This window comes from Oenanthe melanoleuca, chromosome 10, assembly GCF_029582105.1.
Source record: "Oenanthe melanoleuca isolate GR-GAL-2019-014 chromosome 10, OMel1.0, whole genome shotgun sequence".
NCBI classification, from domain to species: Eukaryota; Metazoa; Chordata; class Aves; order Passeriformes; family Muscicapidae; genus Oenanthe; species Oenanthe melanoleuca.
This window is the reverse complement of record NC_079344.1, coordinates 9536600-9555608: the sequence shown is the minus strand read 5'-3', so window position 1 is coordinate 9555608 and position 19009 is coordinate 9536600. Positions and strand designations below refer to the sequence as shown.

The 19009-nt window shown below is 43.3% G+C and overlaps 1 protein-coding gene across 2 annotated transcripts in view; it reads left to right on the top strand.

Moving 5' to 3' along the window:
• Positions 1-18773, top strand: part of ARNT2 (aryl hydrocarbon receptor nuclear translocator 2) — a 94554-nt gene extending 75781 nt beyond the window's left edge. For both annotated transcript variants that reach the window (XM_056499808.1, XM_056499809.1), the window contains 5 exons: positions 3603-3702; positions 6231-6369; positions 8796-8961; positions 11472-11608; positions 13926-18773. In XM_056499808.1, coding sequence (XP_056355783.1) covers positions 3603-3702; positions 6231-6369; positions 8796-8961; positions 11472-11608; positions 13926-14024 — 641 coding nt within the window. In that variant the 3' untranslated portion in view covers positions 14025-18773. The remainder of the gene's footprint in view (positions 1-3602; positions 3703-6230; positions 6370-8795; positions 8962-11471; positions 11609-13925) is intronic.
• Positions 18774-19009: the final 236 nt, after the last annotated feature.

The following is a 19009-nucleotide window of genomic DNA, read 5'->3' as shown; positions in this document are numbered from 1 at the left end:
ACATTCCATTTCTAAGTGTCTATTTTCTTTCTTAAACAGCATATGTACATTAATTTCTCTAAATAGGGACATATTTCTCTAAAAAGGGGTAAGAAAGTTACCATATAGTCTTAAGATAGGCTGCAGATTTTTATCAAATCACCAGCTTTTCTATTGATGCTTTCAGAGTCATATGCTGCCAACAATATACTTGTTCTCTGGTCAATTGAGACATCTCCAGTCATGGTACCTGGTTGTGAGGAGAACTTGCTCTTTTTCCCACAACTTTTAAGAGTGATAGGAGTCTCAGAAACAATATGTTGTTCTATGTTGCTTGGAAATTACTGTGAGGACAGAATCCTTACTGATGCCCTCAGGCCAGAGGATTTCCCAGCCTTGTTCTAGGAGGTAACAGCCAGCTTGTCAGTCAGACAGATGGAGCTGTCTCAGAGTATCCCCAGCCTGTGCTGCCTGTTGCCCTAAGGACAGAAACCTCTAAGACTGGCAGCTGAAGGGATCATCTGAAATATATCTGTAGGAAACCAGCTCATTAATGCATGGCTTGTGGAAGAGCTCATTGATTGTTTATTGTTCTTAACTGTCCTCACTGCAAAAGAGGAATTTTTACATTTGTTTTAAATAAATCAATGTGCAAGTGTCATGCAGTGCAAGGAGGAAACAACCCACAGGGTTTGACTCCAGGAGTGTTGGAAGGTGACCTCACTGTTGGTTTCTTATGTCTGGATTGGCTTTTTCAATTGGAGAAGACATTGTATGTGCAGTATATACTTGATACTCTGTCCTCCTGTTGCTGGGACTTCTCTGCTATTCCTGTTCATCCTGGTCTGTTTACTGAAACAGTGGAGTCAACAGCTGAGGCCATAAAAGGGGTCCATTAGAAGGTAGCAAGACTCCAACCCTAAACACCAGAATATGTTTTTCCAAGCAGGAACATCTTGCTTTTTGGCTGCCTTACTGGCTCTTTTTCAGGCAGCTCTCAGCTGTCTGTGGAGAGGGGTTAGGGTTAAGGGTGTTGCAAGCTGTGGGGTAGCAGGGAGGTTATGCTCTTGGAAATGCCATTTCTCTTTTCGTTTTTATCAATTTACAGGCTGTGCTTTTTTTGGGACATTCTCCCTGTGTGAATTTCTCAGGGGAGCTGTGATCAAGGTCTCCTCTGAATGATAAAGGATGCTTCCCAGTTAGGGATGCGATACCCTGTCCAAAACCAATATTGACAAGCCTGCATGCTGCCTGCCAGACATTTGCATTATGTTGATACCTGATCTCATTCTGTAAGAACATGGGCTGACACAGGGAGATTGCAGCTATAATTGCATGAAGTGGCCACACTTAATTAAAACCTTAAAAGTTGGGAGAGGAAGCTTGGCTATACTGATTCTTGCAGGTGATTTGAAGCACAGAACAATGCAGTTCTTAGAGAGAGATTCAGTCAAGAGGCAGAAACATTGGAAATACTGGTCCTGCTGGGGGAGGGCACATCATTGACCAGTAGAGTGGTAGAGTTTAGAGAGAAACAAGTAAAATTCACAAAAGAAACAAAAATCGTTTCTGTACCAAAGGTGAGAGCAGAGAATTGTGTGAAAAATCCTGAGCAGGAATACAGCTGGTAGAGATGTGGGCCAGATTCAGAGGCTAAAGAGCATTCAGGGTAACTCAGGAAGGAGAATTAGCTGCTTGCTATTATTGTAGCTGTTCCCTTTGTCTTGGCCTCATCCTGTGGCACAGACCCTGGCAGCTGCCATGGCAACTGTGCTGCACTTGAGGAATTCCAGTTCATTTGGGGCAGTCTCCATTTTTCTGGTGTGTTGTTCTCAAATATCTAAAGCACCCGCAGGATTTTGGCTCTTCCAGCCCTGAGAGTTTGATGTCCCTGCAAAGGGTGGCCTTAGAAAATTGGGCATCTCATGCAAGAATGACATTACTGCAGAAAAAGACAAATTAATCTGTCCTTCTTCTCAGAGATATGCTAACACATTCTCAGTTCTTCCTAAATATGCACAACCTTCTCTACATCTTGTCCCCATTTCTCCCTGTTGTTTTTTTTTTTAATATAAGAATGTAGTTTTGCAGGCCAGCCTTGGTTTCTGTGCTGGACAGTAGGTAGCCAGGGAGGAATTTCTACAAATTTCTGCATTACAAAGGACAAACAATGCCAGCTTGCATCAGTGGCATCCACACTCCCTCTCCAAGGCTCCTGTGAGGGAATTTGAAGTGTCTTTTTTTCTTTTGAGAGGCAAGCTAAGGTTCTTGTTAGGAACATAATGTAAGAACAACTTAGGTAACAGAGAAGAGCTGGTGTGTGTTGGAGGCCTTTGGTGAGTCACACTCAGGAGGTCTCTAAAACCTGGGAAAGCTAAAAAAATTTTCAACACTAAAAATTTCTTCTGTTACTTGTGAGTTGAGTGGGCCTTTTGTCCGAGAGAGCATCTTGTGAAATGAGTGGGAATCTGAAAAGAACAAAGGGGAAATGAGGAGGCAGACTTGATTTCTAGATCTGTCAGGTACACAGCAGCAAATGGTTGCAAAACCATCAGTGACTTGCAGGGTGTTTTGCACTGGGAGGGGAGATGGAGAAAGTGAATAAAAGGTGGTGTAGCAGACCTGTAAATTCTTTTAAGAGAAGCAATAGTGAAATTTCCCTGGGCTTTGGAATAATCCAGTACCAGAAAATTAAATTAAGGGACCAAATGGTGCTGTTCACCCAGTCTTGTTTCACTCAATTAGAGATTGATCTCCAGTTGCCACATTAAGGGCAGACTATAAAAGTTAATGGCATCACTTTGTGCAAGTTATTCCCTCTGCTCATTTGCCTTTCACCCCTCTGGGGTGCTTCCATCCTATTTCATGGCTCCCCCAAGCCACATGAGCACAGCAAATTCCACGGCAGACCTGTGTTTTGCCTTGCCACAGGTCAGGTGTGAGGTCTTGTGACCCTCAGGAGCAAAGTGCCTTACAGGTTGTCACCCTGAGATGTGCAGGCACTGCCACCAGGCTGCAGGGGAGGTGGCTGCTCCTTGGGCTGTCCCTTGAAGCAGATTGTCTGCTGGTTAGGAGAGAGCTCCTGGACATCCTTCCTTGGGTTCTCCAGCCCAGCAGGGTGGGGCCACCTCAGTGCAGACAGTCTGTGGTAACAATCCTGGGGCTGGAGGACTTTTCCTGGTGCCAGAGCTGTACCCTCAGCTGAGCCACAGAGCTGCCCGTGCATCACACCCTCTTCAGAGCAGCCTTGTTTCATGTGCCTCCTCACACCTTCCTTCCACAACAGCTTTGTTCCCCTCTCCAGTCTGTGTCTGTGCTCTGTCCAGTCAGGAGCAGCTTCCAGCAGTCTGGGCTGTGGCCAGAGGGCACAACCAGCACAATGTGCAAACAATGGCATTAACGAGGCACAGCCTGTGGGGAGAGTACACGGAGACACAGACCAGCTGTGCATCTGGTTTCACACTGAATTGTCATTTTGTGTCATTCCTGATGTGTTCCACAGGGCTTCTTCTTGAAGCTTGAAGAAAGGAAGAAAACATGCTTTGCAATTGTCTTGCAATAATTTTTTCCTTCATTATCTCATCCACTAAATTAATTTTCTGTGATTTGTTTTTCTCTTGCAGCAGATAAAAAAATGATGGCCTCTGCATCCACAGCAGGAAACCAGCAGCTTTACTCACAGGGAAGCCCATTTCAGCCAGGACACTCGGGAAAGACTTTCAGGTATTTAGTGCAGAATCCTGAAGGGATCAGTTTCTGTCTGAGAGGAGGGGAATGTCCCCATTCAGTACAATGGAAACAAAACCAACCCAAGGTGCAAGAGCTTTCTTTACATGAATGAATTTTACTTTGTGTACCCCTCACTGCTGGGGATGTTTCAAAAATTATGCTGGAATTACAAGCTGAGATGATTTGGGTATCTCTTAAAAATGTTGGCTGGTAAGTAGGCACTTTTTGCTGTGATGTTGTAATTGGAAAAAAGCTAAGAAGAAGCAAAAAATTCTGAAGGAAAATAGCTCTGAGAAGTGACAGGACAGGGTCAAAGATCTGAGGAACATTCCACCAAGCTGGGAAGGTGCAAAGATTGGTTTTGCACTTTGAGCTGTCACTACTACAGGCTGCCTTGAAGGGCATTGGTGTGGGTATCAAAGGGAACAGAGGGATTCTGCATCCATAGTCCCAAGTGAGGACTGGGACAGGAGCATGAATTCTCTTCTAAGGCAGCTCCCAAATACACATAAGGTGGTGGTCTGGCATGTTCCAAGGCATTTTGGGGTTATTCTAACTGTGTCATTGCCTGCCAGCTGGCAGTGCAAGTTCCAGTTGCTCTTGGAGAGTGTGATAGCAGCAGTCGTGTTTACCTCAGTGCTTTGTGATATCACCATTGCTTTGCTGGAGTTTCATTCTCCTGTTCAAACCAGCCAAGGCTGTGAAAGTGAAGGAGCAGCCACTCAGAACCTGTCAGTTCCTTGAAAACATTGGCAAACACTGATTTTATTTAAACCAAAGTGCTCTTAAAATTGTAATTGTTAATAATCTCAGTGAAGAGAAATAAGATCCATATGAGTGTGTTTTGTCAAATTAAAAACAAGTATAACTTTGGGAGATATGACAGTAAATTTAAATGTCTTTTAATTGGATATTGTGTATTACTGGGTGACTGACTTGCCATCTGGGGGTTTGGCTTGTGTTCTGTTCACTTCCTTTGCTAATTCCTGATGTTTAACTGTAGCTTTTTTCCTACTGCTATTCTGTTACATCAAGTAATGGCTTGCATTTCTGCCAGCACTTCCACTCTGAGTGAACTGTCCTCTGTATAATCTCCAGCCTGGGCCATTCAGTCACTGAGCCTGGGCAGCCTCTAGGCACTGTTCTGCAGAGTCCTATTTTCAAAGTGCAGTTTCAGATTCAGTCCACTCTCCTAGACAATGGGACTTGCCAGTCCAGCTGAGAAGGTGTTGGCAATAGGGCCAGCCCTCCCCAGCAGCTGCTGTGTGCTCCAGCCAGATTTAGATGGACTTTCTGGTCTACATTTCCCTCTTTAGGGACTCCATGATAGTATAAAATAAAAACAAAACATATTTGAAAAGATTAGAAAACTCTACAAAGAATTTCTAAACATACACTTTGCTTTTAGGCAGAAATCAATCCAGACTAACAACTCTCATATTCAAATGCCTGCCACGTTTTGCTTGCACTCTGGGAGGGATCCTGTCAGCCTTTTCCAAGGATTCAGATTCCTGGTTTCTCTCTGTTCAGCCTTGTTTGCTTCTTTTCCCAATCTGCTCTCTTCTCTCTCTTAAGATTGTGAAAATAAACAATAGGAAGGGATTGGAGAAAAGAACAAGCTGTTTCAGTGGATCCACAAAAGTGGTTTTGTGTGCTGCCTTCATTTCTATTCATTTATATATGACATGTAAAAAATATGGGTTTATATATAAAAGTACAGTCACAATGTGTGGTTTTTGTTCAAGACTTCCATGAGAATAAAATGGTGAAGTGGAGCAGTTCCTTCATAAAGTTTTTCTTACAATGAGGAATTTCTGGGCATTTCTCTATAGTGAAATTCAGTAGGTAAGAAACAGCTAACATATAAAAATATTCCTTTAAAATATTGTTTATTATTAGCGTTCCAAACTTACTAAATGAGTTTAACTTCCTGTCTTGATTATTCTTTTGCTTGACTATATAACTGCCTGTTCTTCTTCAGCATCAGTTGCTGAAAAAAGGAATTAAAAGCCCTTATTTTTAATATGTAGCACATAATTTTTCATTTCCCAGGCAGGAAACAAATATGGAAGTGCTGCTAAGTATCATCTTTTGTGCCCATCTTCATTTAGAAAGGCATTTAAGCAAATGCTTAAATACTGTTGACTTTAAGCACAAATTTGTGATGAAGTACCTGCTTGAATACTCTCTTCAAGCTGGATTTTTAATGCATTAAATGTTAAACTGGTGTGGGGCTAAGTGTGTATGCACCATGTGTGAGACTGGTTTTATTCTTAGAAGCTCTTTCCAAGAGATTACTGAAGTCTAATTCAAAATAATTTTGCCTGCTGTGTCTACTAGGACTGACATTTAGAATGCCAGTATGTTTCATAGTTTTCTAAAGGTTTTCAGTCATTTTTTCATATCAAGACAGATTGAATAATTAGTTTTAATATATTGCCAGCGTTTCTTTATCTGGGACACAATTTGTGCATTGAGAATACAGCCTACAGACGAGGTTCTGTGTCTGTTCTGACCCTTAGTTCATCTGTGGTGCATGTGCCTGGTGTGAACGACATCCAGTCTTCCTCCTCGACAGGCCAGAACCTGACACAGATATCCCGGCAGCTCAACCAGAGCCAGGTGGCCTGGACAGGAAACCGCCCTCCCTTTCCAGGACAGGTATTGATTTGCTGAATGAAAAGTGCTTCATTTTCGTGGTCATTGAAGATTTGCACTCTCTGTGCATTTTACAAAAGTGTTAGTAAGCCCATTTGTAATTTCAGTGTAATTGATTTGTGGTTGGGTGGAGTTGTGACAGTGGGAGCAGCTGTCCCCTGTGCAACTGCACTTGCTTTGGGATGGTGGTCACTGGGGTGGCAGTGGCTGCACTGACCCAAACCCCACTGCAAGATCTTGTCCTGCATTGGTTTTATGTGTGCACTGGATGAAGGAAAAAGGACAGATCTTCTGCTTTAGTATGAATTAAGCCTGTGAATTAAATCTCTTTTGGAGCAGGACCTTGCAACCATCAGTGTTGCCCACATTATCAGGGTGGGCAGAAGGAGCACACACAAATCCAGGCATGGACTGGGAGCAGAGGCTGCTCAGCCTGCTGCCCCTCCATTAGCACTGCCCAGTGTGCTGGACCAAACAGCACATACCTCCATCAGATGCATGTGCTTGTCAGTGTTAGCCCAGAAATCACCACTTGTTCTGTGTAACAGTTTAAAAATGGCTTAAAACTCTGTTAAAAAACAAATAATATTAAATAATCAAGTTTGATCTTAATAATGCTGCTCTTAATCCCTCCTGATTTCCCACTGTTTGGCAGGCTGGAATGGCATGTTGGGGTGGTCACTAAATAAATTTTCAATACGTGACTTGTTTCCACATAAATCACTGGTTATTCCCAGCCCTCATGGTTATCTGCCTGGTTAGTGAAATCTGGTCACAGCAGTTAACTCATTTCTTCAAATGATATGGAAGGTGCTGAAAATGACTAAAGCAAATTACTCATCCCTCTTACTGCACAAGTTCTGTCCAAGTCAACCAAGTTGGTTTATGAGTGTAAGGAAATTGGAATTAATTCTTCCATCTTAAATAAAGTAAAATGGAGCTAAGCCTTGCCAAAGTGACATGCCAAGCTCCCACTGCCATTGTGGAAACCTTCAGAAATGTATAATTTTTTACCTTGGAACTAAACTGAAGACTTAATAGCATCTTCCACATGTTATATGCCTGTTGGGATGTGTTTTCCTCCCCCAACTCCCTTGCATTTGCCCAGAAATCATAGAATCATTGTTTGGAAAAGACCTGTATGGTCACCAAGTCCAACCTACTGCTGCCAATTTCACCACTAGCCTACATCCCCAGGTGCCACATCTACACATCTTTTAAACACCTCCAGGGATGCTGCCTCAGTCTCTTCCTTGAGCAGCCTCTTCCTGTCCCTGACAACCCTTTTGGTGAAGGAATTCTTCCTGCTGAGAAATGATGGGAAGTGGCTCAGTGAGCACTTCTGCCAGCTGCTTCAGTGCCCTTGGGTGGATCCTGCCCAACCCATGGACCTGTGTGTGTCTGAGTGGTGTAGCAGGTCACTGACCTTTTCCCCTTGGATTGTAGGGGATTCATTCTGCTCCCTGTCCCTCTCTTCCAGGGAACAACAGCTTCCTTTGCATGCATTGATTGCCAGTAACAGTGCACATCATTGCAGGTATCCAGAGATGTAATGCCTTCAGTTTCTGTTTGTGGGGCTGGTTAGGCAGTGACTTTTTCTTGGGACTGCTGGACTTACTCATAATGTGGGAAGTGGTTTAGAACCAGATTCTGTCTGTGCACTGTACATTAGCACATGACTTTGGATGGAACACTTCACTCCCTTCAGTCTCAGTGTACCAGCTTGTACATGTCTAAAAGCAGCTTCTGCAGTGTTCAGTCATTTGTGTAACATTCTGGGAGATCCTGTGACAGAGCCATAATGTAGGTGAAATAACAGCAAGCTGGATTTTAGTGCTTTTGAATTCACTCAGCTGCCCAATTAAAGCAATGTTAGACTGTTTCTTGCCTTCTGCCAGGGCTTGGTGATTCACCCTTCCAAGCCTTTTACAAGGCAAAGTAACTGCTGCCTGTATTTCATAGGCAGGGAGAGAAAGCAGATCATTAGCTTTGAAGCTTCTTTGGTCATTTAGTCCCAAGCTGTGGTCATCTGAGACCTGCATGTGTCCTGCAAGACATTCAGATAACTGATTTTACTGTGGCACTGCAAAATCAATACACCTGGAACATAAAGATGAATTCTTCATCTTGAGCTGAGTTTGAGATTAATCCTCATAAAGGTGGTGAAGGAAATCCTGGTTTTCCAAATAGCTCTGATACAGAGTACATGTGAGCTAATCAGCAGGAGAGCTGTAAGTATTGGTTTATAGTCAGTTCTACTCCTTCTGCAGCAGTAAGCTGGCTTGGACAGGAATGAAATACAGCTGAGACAGGAGAAACGTGCGTGTTGGCATCCTCAGTTTATTTAGTCTTTGCTTCATGTTGGAAAAAGTGATTCTGCTGTGCTGTTCCCCAACAATAAAACTTTTTCCTTCTGCTTTATTCCTCAGCAAATTCCATCTCAGTCTGGCAAGGCTCAGTCGTCTCCCTTTGGCATTGGAACAAGTCACACCTACCCAGCTGATCCATCATCCTACAGCCCCCTGTCCAGCCCAGCCACCTCTTCTCCAAGTGGGAATGCCTACTCCAGCCTAGCAAACCGAAGTGCAGGCTTTGGTGAGTTCTAGATGGTGTAACACAGAAATGCACGTAGAATTTAAACACTAACTCCATTAAAAAATCTCCCACTATTTAATCAATAAAAATGTTTTTTTATTGCTTTTTTGGTGGGTCGGTTGGGAAGCCCAGGTGGTGAAAGGGTTTTGCTTTCTGCTGCTGAGAAAAGGGGACAGAACTGACCTGTTCCGTCGTGCTGCATCTCCTCCACATCAAACACACTTCAGAATATTGTCATTTTATGGTATGGTATTTTTATTTTTTCCCAGCAAATGGTGTCCTGAAAGATTCAAAATTTGCTTATATCACTAGTAACCGTCCTCCCAGGTTGTGATCAGCTGGTTCAATTTATTTTTACTTCTTAGGAAAATAATGAAAAGGCACAAATTTGTGGGTGTTTTTCATTTTTTATCTTCTTCATGGCGGTGTCCTCTTGCACTGAGATTGCATGTTGGAGTTTGGCTGAAAACAGGATTTATTTTGTACTCCCAGTGCTACTAACCTAATTAGAGCAGGTGCCATGTTTTGAAATGGTTTTATTTTTCTAATACATGCTAATTTGGTGGCTTTCAGACCATCACCCAGTAGGTAACCCCTTAGTAAGTTTTCTGTGGTCCACCAAAAGAATAATATTCAAGAGTAAAAAATATGATTAATTCCTTGAGAAATGTCACTGGATGATAATAATGTGCCATCCCAAAAGGCTTGGGTGGCAGTGTGCTAGTGTGTGTTGTTTGCTCCTGTCCCTGGAGAGCAGATCTGGCACAGACCTGTTGCAGACAGGGCCCCACAGGCACAGACCTGTGCCTAGAAAAAGGACTTTGGGATGGAGCTCTTCCCACACAGCTTATTCCTCCCTCCATTTCCATTTCCACCAGGCATTGTACATTTGTTTATGAGACAGCCTTGTATTTCAGGCTTAAGCTACTTGGCAAGAACCCTTTTAGTTAATGAGAAACATCTCCTGACCTACATCAGTTTGGGTGCTATTAATAACCCAGCCTTGACGGAGACCAGCGGCTTCCACCGCCGGCTGGCAGGAGCTGTTCTGCTGAGAGAACCATCATTTGCTTCACTCACTTCATTTCAATGTGTTGTTCTGAGGGGGAAAAAAAACCAAAACAAAGCAAACTTGCATCTTGCTTTTAAAGGGTAACTTAGATGAATTTTATTTTGGCTCTTAAAATGTCTGCAGGGTTTTTGAGTCAGCTGAATTACTGGTTGTGGTAATGTCAGTAAGGGAAGGACTGTAATCTTCTACTTCAGATGTGATAGGAATGCATCACTACAGCCCGTTTACTTTCCTGTAAAACCTTCTCTTTATCTGTTTTGCATGGCTTAGCTGGTAGCCAAAGGGACTGGGTTAGATATGTGTGTCTGTATTTTCTGAAGTCATGGCTGTGAGTAGTGCCTGATTTGACATGATTGAGTTTGGCTATCAAAGGCTTGGCATAGCACAGGTGTGGAAGTTTGGCACAGGAAATCTGGCACTGTTGGCAGAGGATGTTGATGATCATGAAGAACCAGACATGAAGACCCTCTGCTGTGAAACAGGCAAAAATAACTGGAGCAGTTATAGAGAAAAACATTAACAAGAAAAAAGAGGAAGACATGTTTGGAGAAAAAGCATAAGCCCGGTGGCAAGCTTTCTAAAATGCTAATTCTTAGAAGGACATACTGTAACTAATGAATGGGAAATTATCCAAAAATATTTTAATTCAGTGGCAGTCTGTAGCAATGCAGGGTAAAATGAGTCCAGCTTAACTGTAATCTGTTACTGTACTCATGAAAGATGTATGTGTAATAGGTAACCAAATTAATGTGTGGCAACATGTGTTTTTCCTGGTAGACCATTTAGAAGAAATTAATTTCCTTAAAATCATCATTTGAAGTATTTACAATAAAGCCTTGCTATTCGTGTTACTCTGTCAAATGTAAATGACCTGAGACTTTCATTGACAAGACAATAATTTGCTATGAACTGCATATTAAATGAATCACTTTGCTCTATCACTGGAGGACAAGACAGTCCAGAATGCCTGTATTTAATCAGCAAGGCTGTTGTCTGTTGATCATACTGTTTCTACATCTGCTTTAAAAAATCCTGGATCTGCTTACGTGCTTCTTAGATGAGTACCAAACTGCACACACTGCTCTGCAAGAATTCAGTGTTTTGAGGAGAAACAGCATTCAGATGGTGAAGTTTGGTTTTTAAGTGATATGAAAAATACTCCTTATTATTGATTAAAAAACGATGAGGGGATGTTTGAAAATGATTTTCCAGTGCCTGACTCACTGTGTCATTGTGCCTTTTGCTCTGGGCAGTTCATGACTGTGCAGCCATGGCCCTGAGCTTTGCTCTGGGGCTGAAACTCCCTCCAGCTGCCTCCTCTCAGGGCTGGTGTCACTCAGGGCCTTTCTCCAAAACTCTTTGCACTGATGGATGCAGCCCAAAGCAGATGTTTTGGAGGAGCTTCTCTCTGACTTCTGCCTTTTCTTTCCCCATGCAGCTGAAGGTGGCCAGAGCAGTGGGCAGTTCCAGGGGAGACCTTCTGAAGTGTGGTCACAGTGGCAGAGCCAGCACCACAACCAGCAGAGCAGCGACCAGCACTCGCACCCACAGCCCAACCAGAGCGAGGTGTTCCAGGTGAGGAGTGCCCAGAGAGCCCAGAGCCCCTCTGCTGACCCCTCAGTTCTGAGTTACAGCCATGGCCCTTGAGGATCAGGGTCAGCAGGGTCTGCAGCACTTCCCTGCAGCCACAGGCCTGCACTGCTCTCCTTTGCTACTCAGGTGGTTTGGATTTCTGCCACACAGCAGCATCTTTGCTGATCTAGAATGCTGTTTTGCCATCTCTTTGCACCTTATACTTAGGGCTTTCATCTTTTGCAGAGAGCCCATGAAATATTCCCAAGTAGAGTGTCTTTCTTATCCTGGTGCTGGCCTCTGACATCTCAAGTTCCATTAGATACCAATGTCATTCTCTTTGACAGTTCAAGCAGGAAAGGAGTCTGATACTGCACAGAAGATAGTGGACAATAATTTTTAAGGTTAAACCTAGTCAGATATCAGATAGGTGGTAAACAATCATTTTCAACTACCTAATTAATTCTGAGTCTTGACTACAGATAACAAAGTCCTACTATAGAGTAGGACTTCATAAGTTGACTAATAACATATCTGTCCTTGTATAACTGGTTTATAAATTAGAGGAAGAAGACAGTTTACAAGGAAACAATGCAGATAAATGCAGGAAAGACAGTTCAAGCCCCAAGCAAGGTTTAGAAGTGGGCACCTCCTTGTCTTTTGAAAGCAAATTCACCTGCAAGACTGGGCTCGTGTGCAGCTGCTCACAAGAGCTGTGAGCATGGGAATATTGCTGTGTGCATGAACCATTGCTCTCACACAAGATCAAACAGCAGCACTTCATCTGGAATAACTGCCTGTCTGCGTGCTCTTAGCCCAGGCATGATTGGCCTGTTGCATCTCTTTGTGTTAGCAGAGGTTAATTGCTATCCAAGAGGATATTCAGGGTAATTCCAGTGGAGCTGATGGCAGCATGGTTTGGTGGCCAGCAGAGATGTGGGGCTCCAAGCAGTGTCTTGCTTGTTTCTTAACAAACTTCTCATGAAGTTAGTGGAGAGGAGGACCATGGGATCAAAGGAGAGCTGGGCTCATCTGCAGAGCTCTTGGAGGGGAGCATGCATTTGGAGGGAATTAGGATAATAGCTGGATGGGATAAGAAACTTGGATGAGTTTAAAGGCCTCCAATAAGCTGCTTGGATTGTGCCCAAAGTCAGCCCTGGGTTAGCTGGGCTTAAGGAGAGAGGCAGACTCAAGAGGAGACCTGCTGGATCTGTGCCTGAGGAGGCTTTGCTACAGAGGCCCCAGCAGCAGAAATGCCTTCAAGAGATGGAAATGTAGACAGGAGGGAGCAGCTACAGCTTCCCTTTGGCTGGGAGAGAATGTAGGAAAACATCAAATAAGTCCAAGTTTGGGTCAAAAAATGAAGGCTGACCCTGGCAGCTCAGACACTGCCAGTTGTGTTCACAGTCTCTCTTACCACATTGACAAGGATGCTGTGAAGATTTTGGATGGATTTTAATCAGTCTTCATTTTGGAGGAACTTCCCAGTACACAGCAGCTCTCAGTTCTTTCCCAGAGCAGATCCTGTGAGCTTTCTTACTTGTTTTTTTGGTTTTGTTTTATTGTGAGGATAATGAGCCATCCCTGGCAAGACTTGGCTTTGTGGTAAGAGCTTACTATTGTAAAAACTAACAGGAAAAGCAAGCATAAACTCTGGTTTTCCCAGCAAGGGATATCTTTTCCCTGTGGCTTCAGTCTCCAGCTGAGAGGAAAGGTTGAGTGTTTTTTGAAGCCTCCTGCAGAGACCTCACTTGGCTCAAGACACGTGAGAGCAATTACCACAAAATCCCATTCTCCTGAGAGGTTTCTGCTATTTCCTCTGCCTCTCTGCATTCATGAAGGCTGCTTGGGGACCTTGTTATCTGGGGTGGATGTCCAGTGTTGAGTGCTCCACAGAGCAGTGCTGGGTGAGGAAGTGAGACCTTGCCCAAACCCATCCTGACACAGCTGGGAGTCCAGTGTGTGAGATGTTGTATACTCCCCATGCAGTGACAGAGAGAGTTTCCTTCTCTCTGTATGTAGCTCCCATTCCAAGGGGAGCTGTTTCAGTCTGGGAGGAGTAGGAGGCAGCTCAAATGTGTTTTATTTTAGAGGAGCAATCCAAAACTTCTGCCTTGTCCCACCTCTTGTTCAGAAACACTCCAGCAAAATAAAAGTAGCACATAAACCTTAACCCAGCCTTCTGCACAGGTCTGGTTTTTACCTTATTTATCTAAACTTGGCTTTTTCTGGTTTTACACTAAGATGAAGAGGAAGCAGTTAGTGTCTGGATAATGTGTTGGCAAGTCAAGCTTCACTTTGATTTTTCCTTTTCATGCAGGACATGCTGCCGATGCCGGGGGATCCAACACAGGGCACTGGCAATTACAACATTGAAGATTTTGCTGACCTGGGCATGTTTCCACCTTTTTCTGAGTAGCTTGTGAAGCAGGAATGGAAGTTCTTCTTCTCCAAGGCCATTTCAGTGTAATTTTGGCGCTGCTTTTCCTGTGTTGCATTTCTGTAGAAGCTACTAAACCAGAAGACACATTTCTCACATTTCAGATAGTGGTGTAGGGCTTGCTCTCTCCTCCTTGGGGTGCATCAGTGCCAACAGAGGAGCTCCAGCACTTGTTAGTGTTCATTGACAGCTCCATTGCTTTTTTTAAATTTTATTTTATTGTCATCTACCTCAGAGATAAAAATTTTGCTTGTTTTTTAAAAAAAAAATCTCTGAGTCTCAAATATTTGAATGTGAATGATGCATAATATTTCCTTTGAATGGTAATTTTTCACTAGATAACAAAGTAACAAAGACTAACAGAGAAAAGGTAAGGTCACGTCTCGGTACAGTGCCTGCCGCTCATTTCGATGCCTTGCTTTAAGCTTAAGTTTCTGAAAGCAGACACAATGTTCTGTTTTCTTTGATTCTTGTAGGTTTTAGGTCACTTTAAATGTTGAGATTAAGCAACATAATGTAGGCCTCTCTCACCAGAAGATTCAGCTCTGCCTTTTCTAACTTAAACTTGAATGTGTGTACATTTTGGTACTTTATGTATATCTTGTGCTGTATGAAGTGATTTCCAGTGTACTGGTTTCTTTTGCCTTTACAAAGGGTCCATTCTGGAGTGTACTGAAAAGGTTGATGATGTATGTGAAGGATTTGAATATTGTGGGAGTCTCCATCACTTCACATAGGTGTTCTTACTTTTAATTCAGGTGGTTCTCTATTTGGAACAAACATTTACTTACATAAGCTATTAGTCTGGTTTTGCACTGAATTGAGGCCTATAACCTTGTACATTTCTCACTGGCTGCTTTAATTATTATTGTTCTTGCTTTCCCAAAAATATTGCCTCTTAAAAAATGACTGTAAACACATTGAGATTGCATTTTCTATATTAGCTGCATTTCCTTTCTGTGAAGTACTTTTTTATACTGTGAAACCTCACATTTTAACAGTGCAAGGTGGTGGCCTGTTACTAGGAAATCATTCAAGCTCATTTGCTGTAAGCAGTGAGATGGTTTTGTAGTGTATAATTTTTTTAGAGTGGGTTGGTAATAGATACTGATTGGGCTATTGTCCACTGCATACACAGTGATAACTTGAATTTTTGCTTGGATTCCCAAGCAAATGCTTCTGTTAAACCTGTTAACCCTGTTCTGTTAAAGACAGGATTTTCAGCTTACCAAGTTTGTTGAGGACTCTTGACTGCTCTGAATGCTGTGTGCTTTTCCATAGAGGTAAGTTAATCACCTTCCTCTTGGGCAAGTCACCTGCCATATGTCTTCATCAGAGATGTGGTAGGAATCTTTTTTGTTCAGTATTTCATATGCATGATGAGTTACAGAGGTTGGATTGTAAGGATTTTATCCTGATCATTTCTTCTGGGATGGGAGGAGAAGGAATCACGCACAAAGCCCCAAGTTCCTGCATGCAGGTTGTTCATAACCCTTGAGGTTGGGTGTTGGTAGGCAGCCTCTGCAGAGGAGGAAGGGGCAGCTTCCCTCAGCTTTTGGGCATTCAGGGGCCATCACAGACCTTGAAAGAGCAGCCCCAGGGCTTAGCCCCAGTCCAGAAGATCTCAGTGTGTGCAGCAGTTCTTGGACTTCACAGGCTCTGCCCTCTCATAGCTGCTGTTAAATTCTGGGCTGTCTCTGGGGGGGACATGGTGCACATCAGCACAGTCCATATTTTTGGGATAACATCCTGGAGGGCAGGCAGGCCCTGCCCCACAGCCCCCCTGGCCATGCAGGTTTCAGGTGAGCAGGGACCAGGGACATGGCTGGCACAGATGGGGCTGTGCCCATTGACACTGTCCCAGCCTTCTCCCAGAGCAGCATGGCGTGGTCAGTAGCCAGGAAGAGTCCTTCCTTCCTTCCTTCCTTCCTTCCTTCCTTCCTTCCTTCCTTCCTTCCTTCCTTCCTTCCTTCCTTCCTTCCTTCCTTCCTTCCTTCCTTCCTTCCTTCCTTCCTTCCCTTCCTTCCCTTCCTTCCCTTCCTTCCCCTCCTTCCCCTCCTTCCCCTCCTTCCCCTCCTTCCCCTCCTTCCCCTCCTTCCCCTCCTTCCCCTCCTTCCCCTCCTTCCCCTCCTTGCCCTTCCTTCCCTCCTTCCCTTCCTTCCCCTCCTTCCCTTCCTTCCCCTCCTTCCCCTCCTTCCCTTCCTTCCCTTCCTTCCCTTCCTATTTCTCTCACTAAACCTGGGACCAGTCTCTTACCCTATGTGCAACTGGGGCTAGGGAGTCTTTTTTAAGGACAGTTTTGTATATCTCTAGAGAAGGTACTGAAGAGGCCTCAGATCTCCTGGTCTGCACTTGCCTCACCAAATCACACTGAGAACAAATAAAAATCTTCCTCTCTTCTCCCCTAGAGATCAGGAAAACACCATCTTAGGTGAGCAAGCCATGTGCTTACGCACTGTTCTTTTAAATACATGGATGTTGAATCTCTTGGAGCCATCTCCCTTTCCCCTCATGCTGCTCAAATAAGTGACTGCTCATGGAATTGGAGAGGCAAAGCTCTGCTGCCTCAGAGTAAAGTTCACTGGTATCTCTAAGAGGTGCCTGGATGCTGCACCAGTGAGTGAGGTGCTCAGTGTCTGTGCAGGGTTTTAAAAAAAGCTGCTTATGAGGGAGGGAGCAGTAGGTGAGCCATTTGTGTCTCTACACAGAAGATGCTTGACATGATAAATGTCAGTTCTTCTGAAATTTTTATAAATTTTTCCATAAAGTGAATGATGAATTCAGTGAAAAAGTGCTGTTCCTGTGTTTTATTTTACCCAACAAGCTGCTCGAATTATATTTATAGTTTATTTTACTTCCTGAATTCAATTTAAAAATAAGGTTTTTAAAAGTAACTTTCTTTCTCCTGACATCAGCAATGATAACTTCCTCACTGTGTCGTGGCTTTTATACTACTGGAGAAGGCTTCCCATGTACAGGTTTTGGTTGTGCAGTTCAAAGTGCACTGTTAGAAGAAATTTCAGCATCTCTCTTTTTCTTGTTTATTTGAAGCCAGTACACCTGAGGGATCAGCATGGACAGCTTCTCACCTTGTGGCCTCCTCCTGCCTGTCTGGCTGGGGAAGGTGATGGCTGCTCTGTTAGGGGCAGTGTGGATGGAGCCCAGGTTGGTTTGGGTTTTCCCTGTCAGCTGTTTCCTTTGTGCAATCCCAAGCCAGCGCTTTATTCTTGGCATTTCCACCCTCTCCCTGCTCCTCTGCCATTCCTGGCCATCCCATCTCCCCCAGCCCAGGTGGGAGGTGTTGGGCTGCCATTCCTGAGCCAGCAAGGAGGGAGCAATTCACTGAGGAGGGAGTTTGGCAACTCTGTGCTTTGAGAAAGCAGATGCTGCAGGTGAGGCTTTGCCAGTGCTGCCCTGGCCCCGCTGTGCCCGTGCCTGCTGCTCCAAAAAGCCACCCCAGGTCTTGTGGCTGACAGAGCTGTGTCGCCTTGGCTGTGCTGTATCTTGTGTTTGGTTACTAGAGCAACTTATCTTATCCTATAGCTGCAGTTATAAGGTGCATTGGGAATGCCAGTGTTTTTATTATGTGCTGTCAGTGTAGCTTTGCTGGCACTTCAGCTTCTAATTTCCAGAATTTCATAGGTGGTGGATTTCTAATTTCTTTTGTGGGGTTTTTTTTTTTTTTTTTCTAAGCTGGAAATAAAGCTGTGATTTCTGATTGAACTGTTGCAAATACAGTGTTTCTTGAAACTGAATCTTTTGGGTCTTAAACTAATAGAGCAAGAAACTGCAAATAGGGATGGTCTGGGTGAGTTATTTCAAGGAGCAGACAAGGAGACTGAGACAGTTTTAGATACTAAAATATTTATATTCATTTATTCAGTCAAACAATCCAAGACTCCATCACATTACTTGTACAAATGCTACTGGCATACCTACAGTGATGCTTTAACCAGATAGTTCCATTTGTAGCTTTGTTGCCTTTTCTTTTCTTTTGAAGTACAGTATGAGACTGTAAATATTTCTTGCAGAACTGCCTTTTTAACTCTTAATTACTTTTGGCACAGTGTTAAATAGTGTTGGATTTACCCAATTGCTATGACATATATTTTTATACATAGGTGTACTCTTTTTTCGAGAATAATACAGCCATTTTGTCATTAATGCCTTATTGGTGTCATACTGCTGTTGCTCTTTGTTTGCAAGGTATCGAGTGGACTAATTTCTAGTTCAGATATTTTCACTTTTCCTGGCAGTGCTCAAGTTTGGCTTCAGGTGATTTTTGCCAGAGCCCCATTTTTCACAGTTGTTAACTGTGAGAAGAAGAGAATGTAGGCTTGGGCTTTTTGCTGTTAATGGAGCAAAGAAAAGGTGATGGCATCTAATTGTCTCTAAAAGGTCAGTCTTTTCCTACTCTAAATCAGAATGCATTTCATGAAACCGATGACTGTGGGCACTGATTACTTTGTGTAGATTAATGGTCTTTAAAAAAGAAAGGGAAAGAAAAGAAAAAAGAAAACAACTCCAAAAATGGGCTTCTGTCATTGTTAGGCACTTGGTTACGTATCTGTTTAAACTCTTCATATTGATGTGAAGTTGTGCTGTGGATAAAGTGTATTTTGTACTTCTGAATGTTCTATATTTATGACTAACAAGTACAGAATCAGTTGTGTGTATGTATAACTAATACCTGCCTTTTTAAATTTCATTAAAATAAAAATGTCATGAGCTGTTGTTAATTCCTGTCTTTCTGTAAATAAGTAAAATATGCTGTTGGGAATTGTCAAGTAAGAAATAACCCTGAATTATGAGAATTATGTCTGTGGCAAAAATCAGATGAGGCATTGATCTTTGTCTTTGAAATCTCCTCCAGTGCTGTGTGGTTGGGGACAGGATGTTCCTCATTTATCGGTCTTGTAAAGGCTGTCCAGAGGGAGCAGGAGAGGAATGATAGTTTGAGAGCT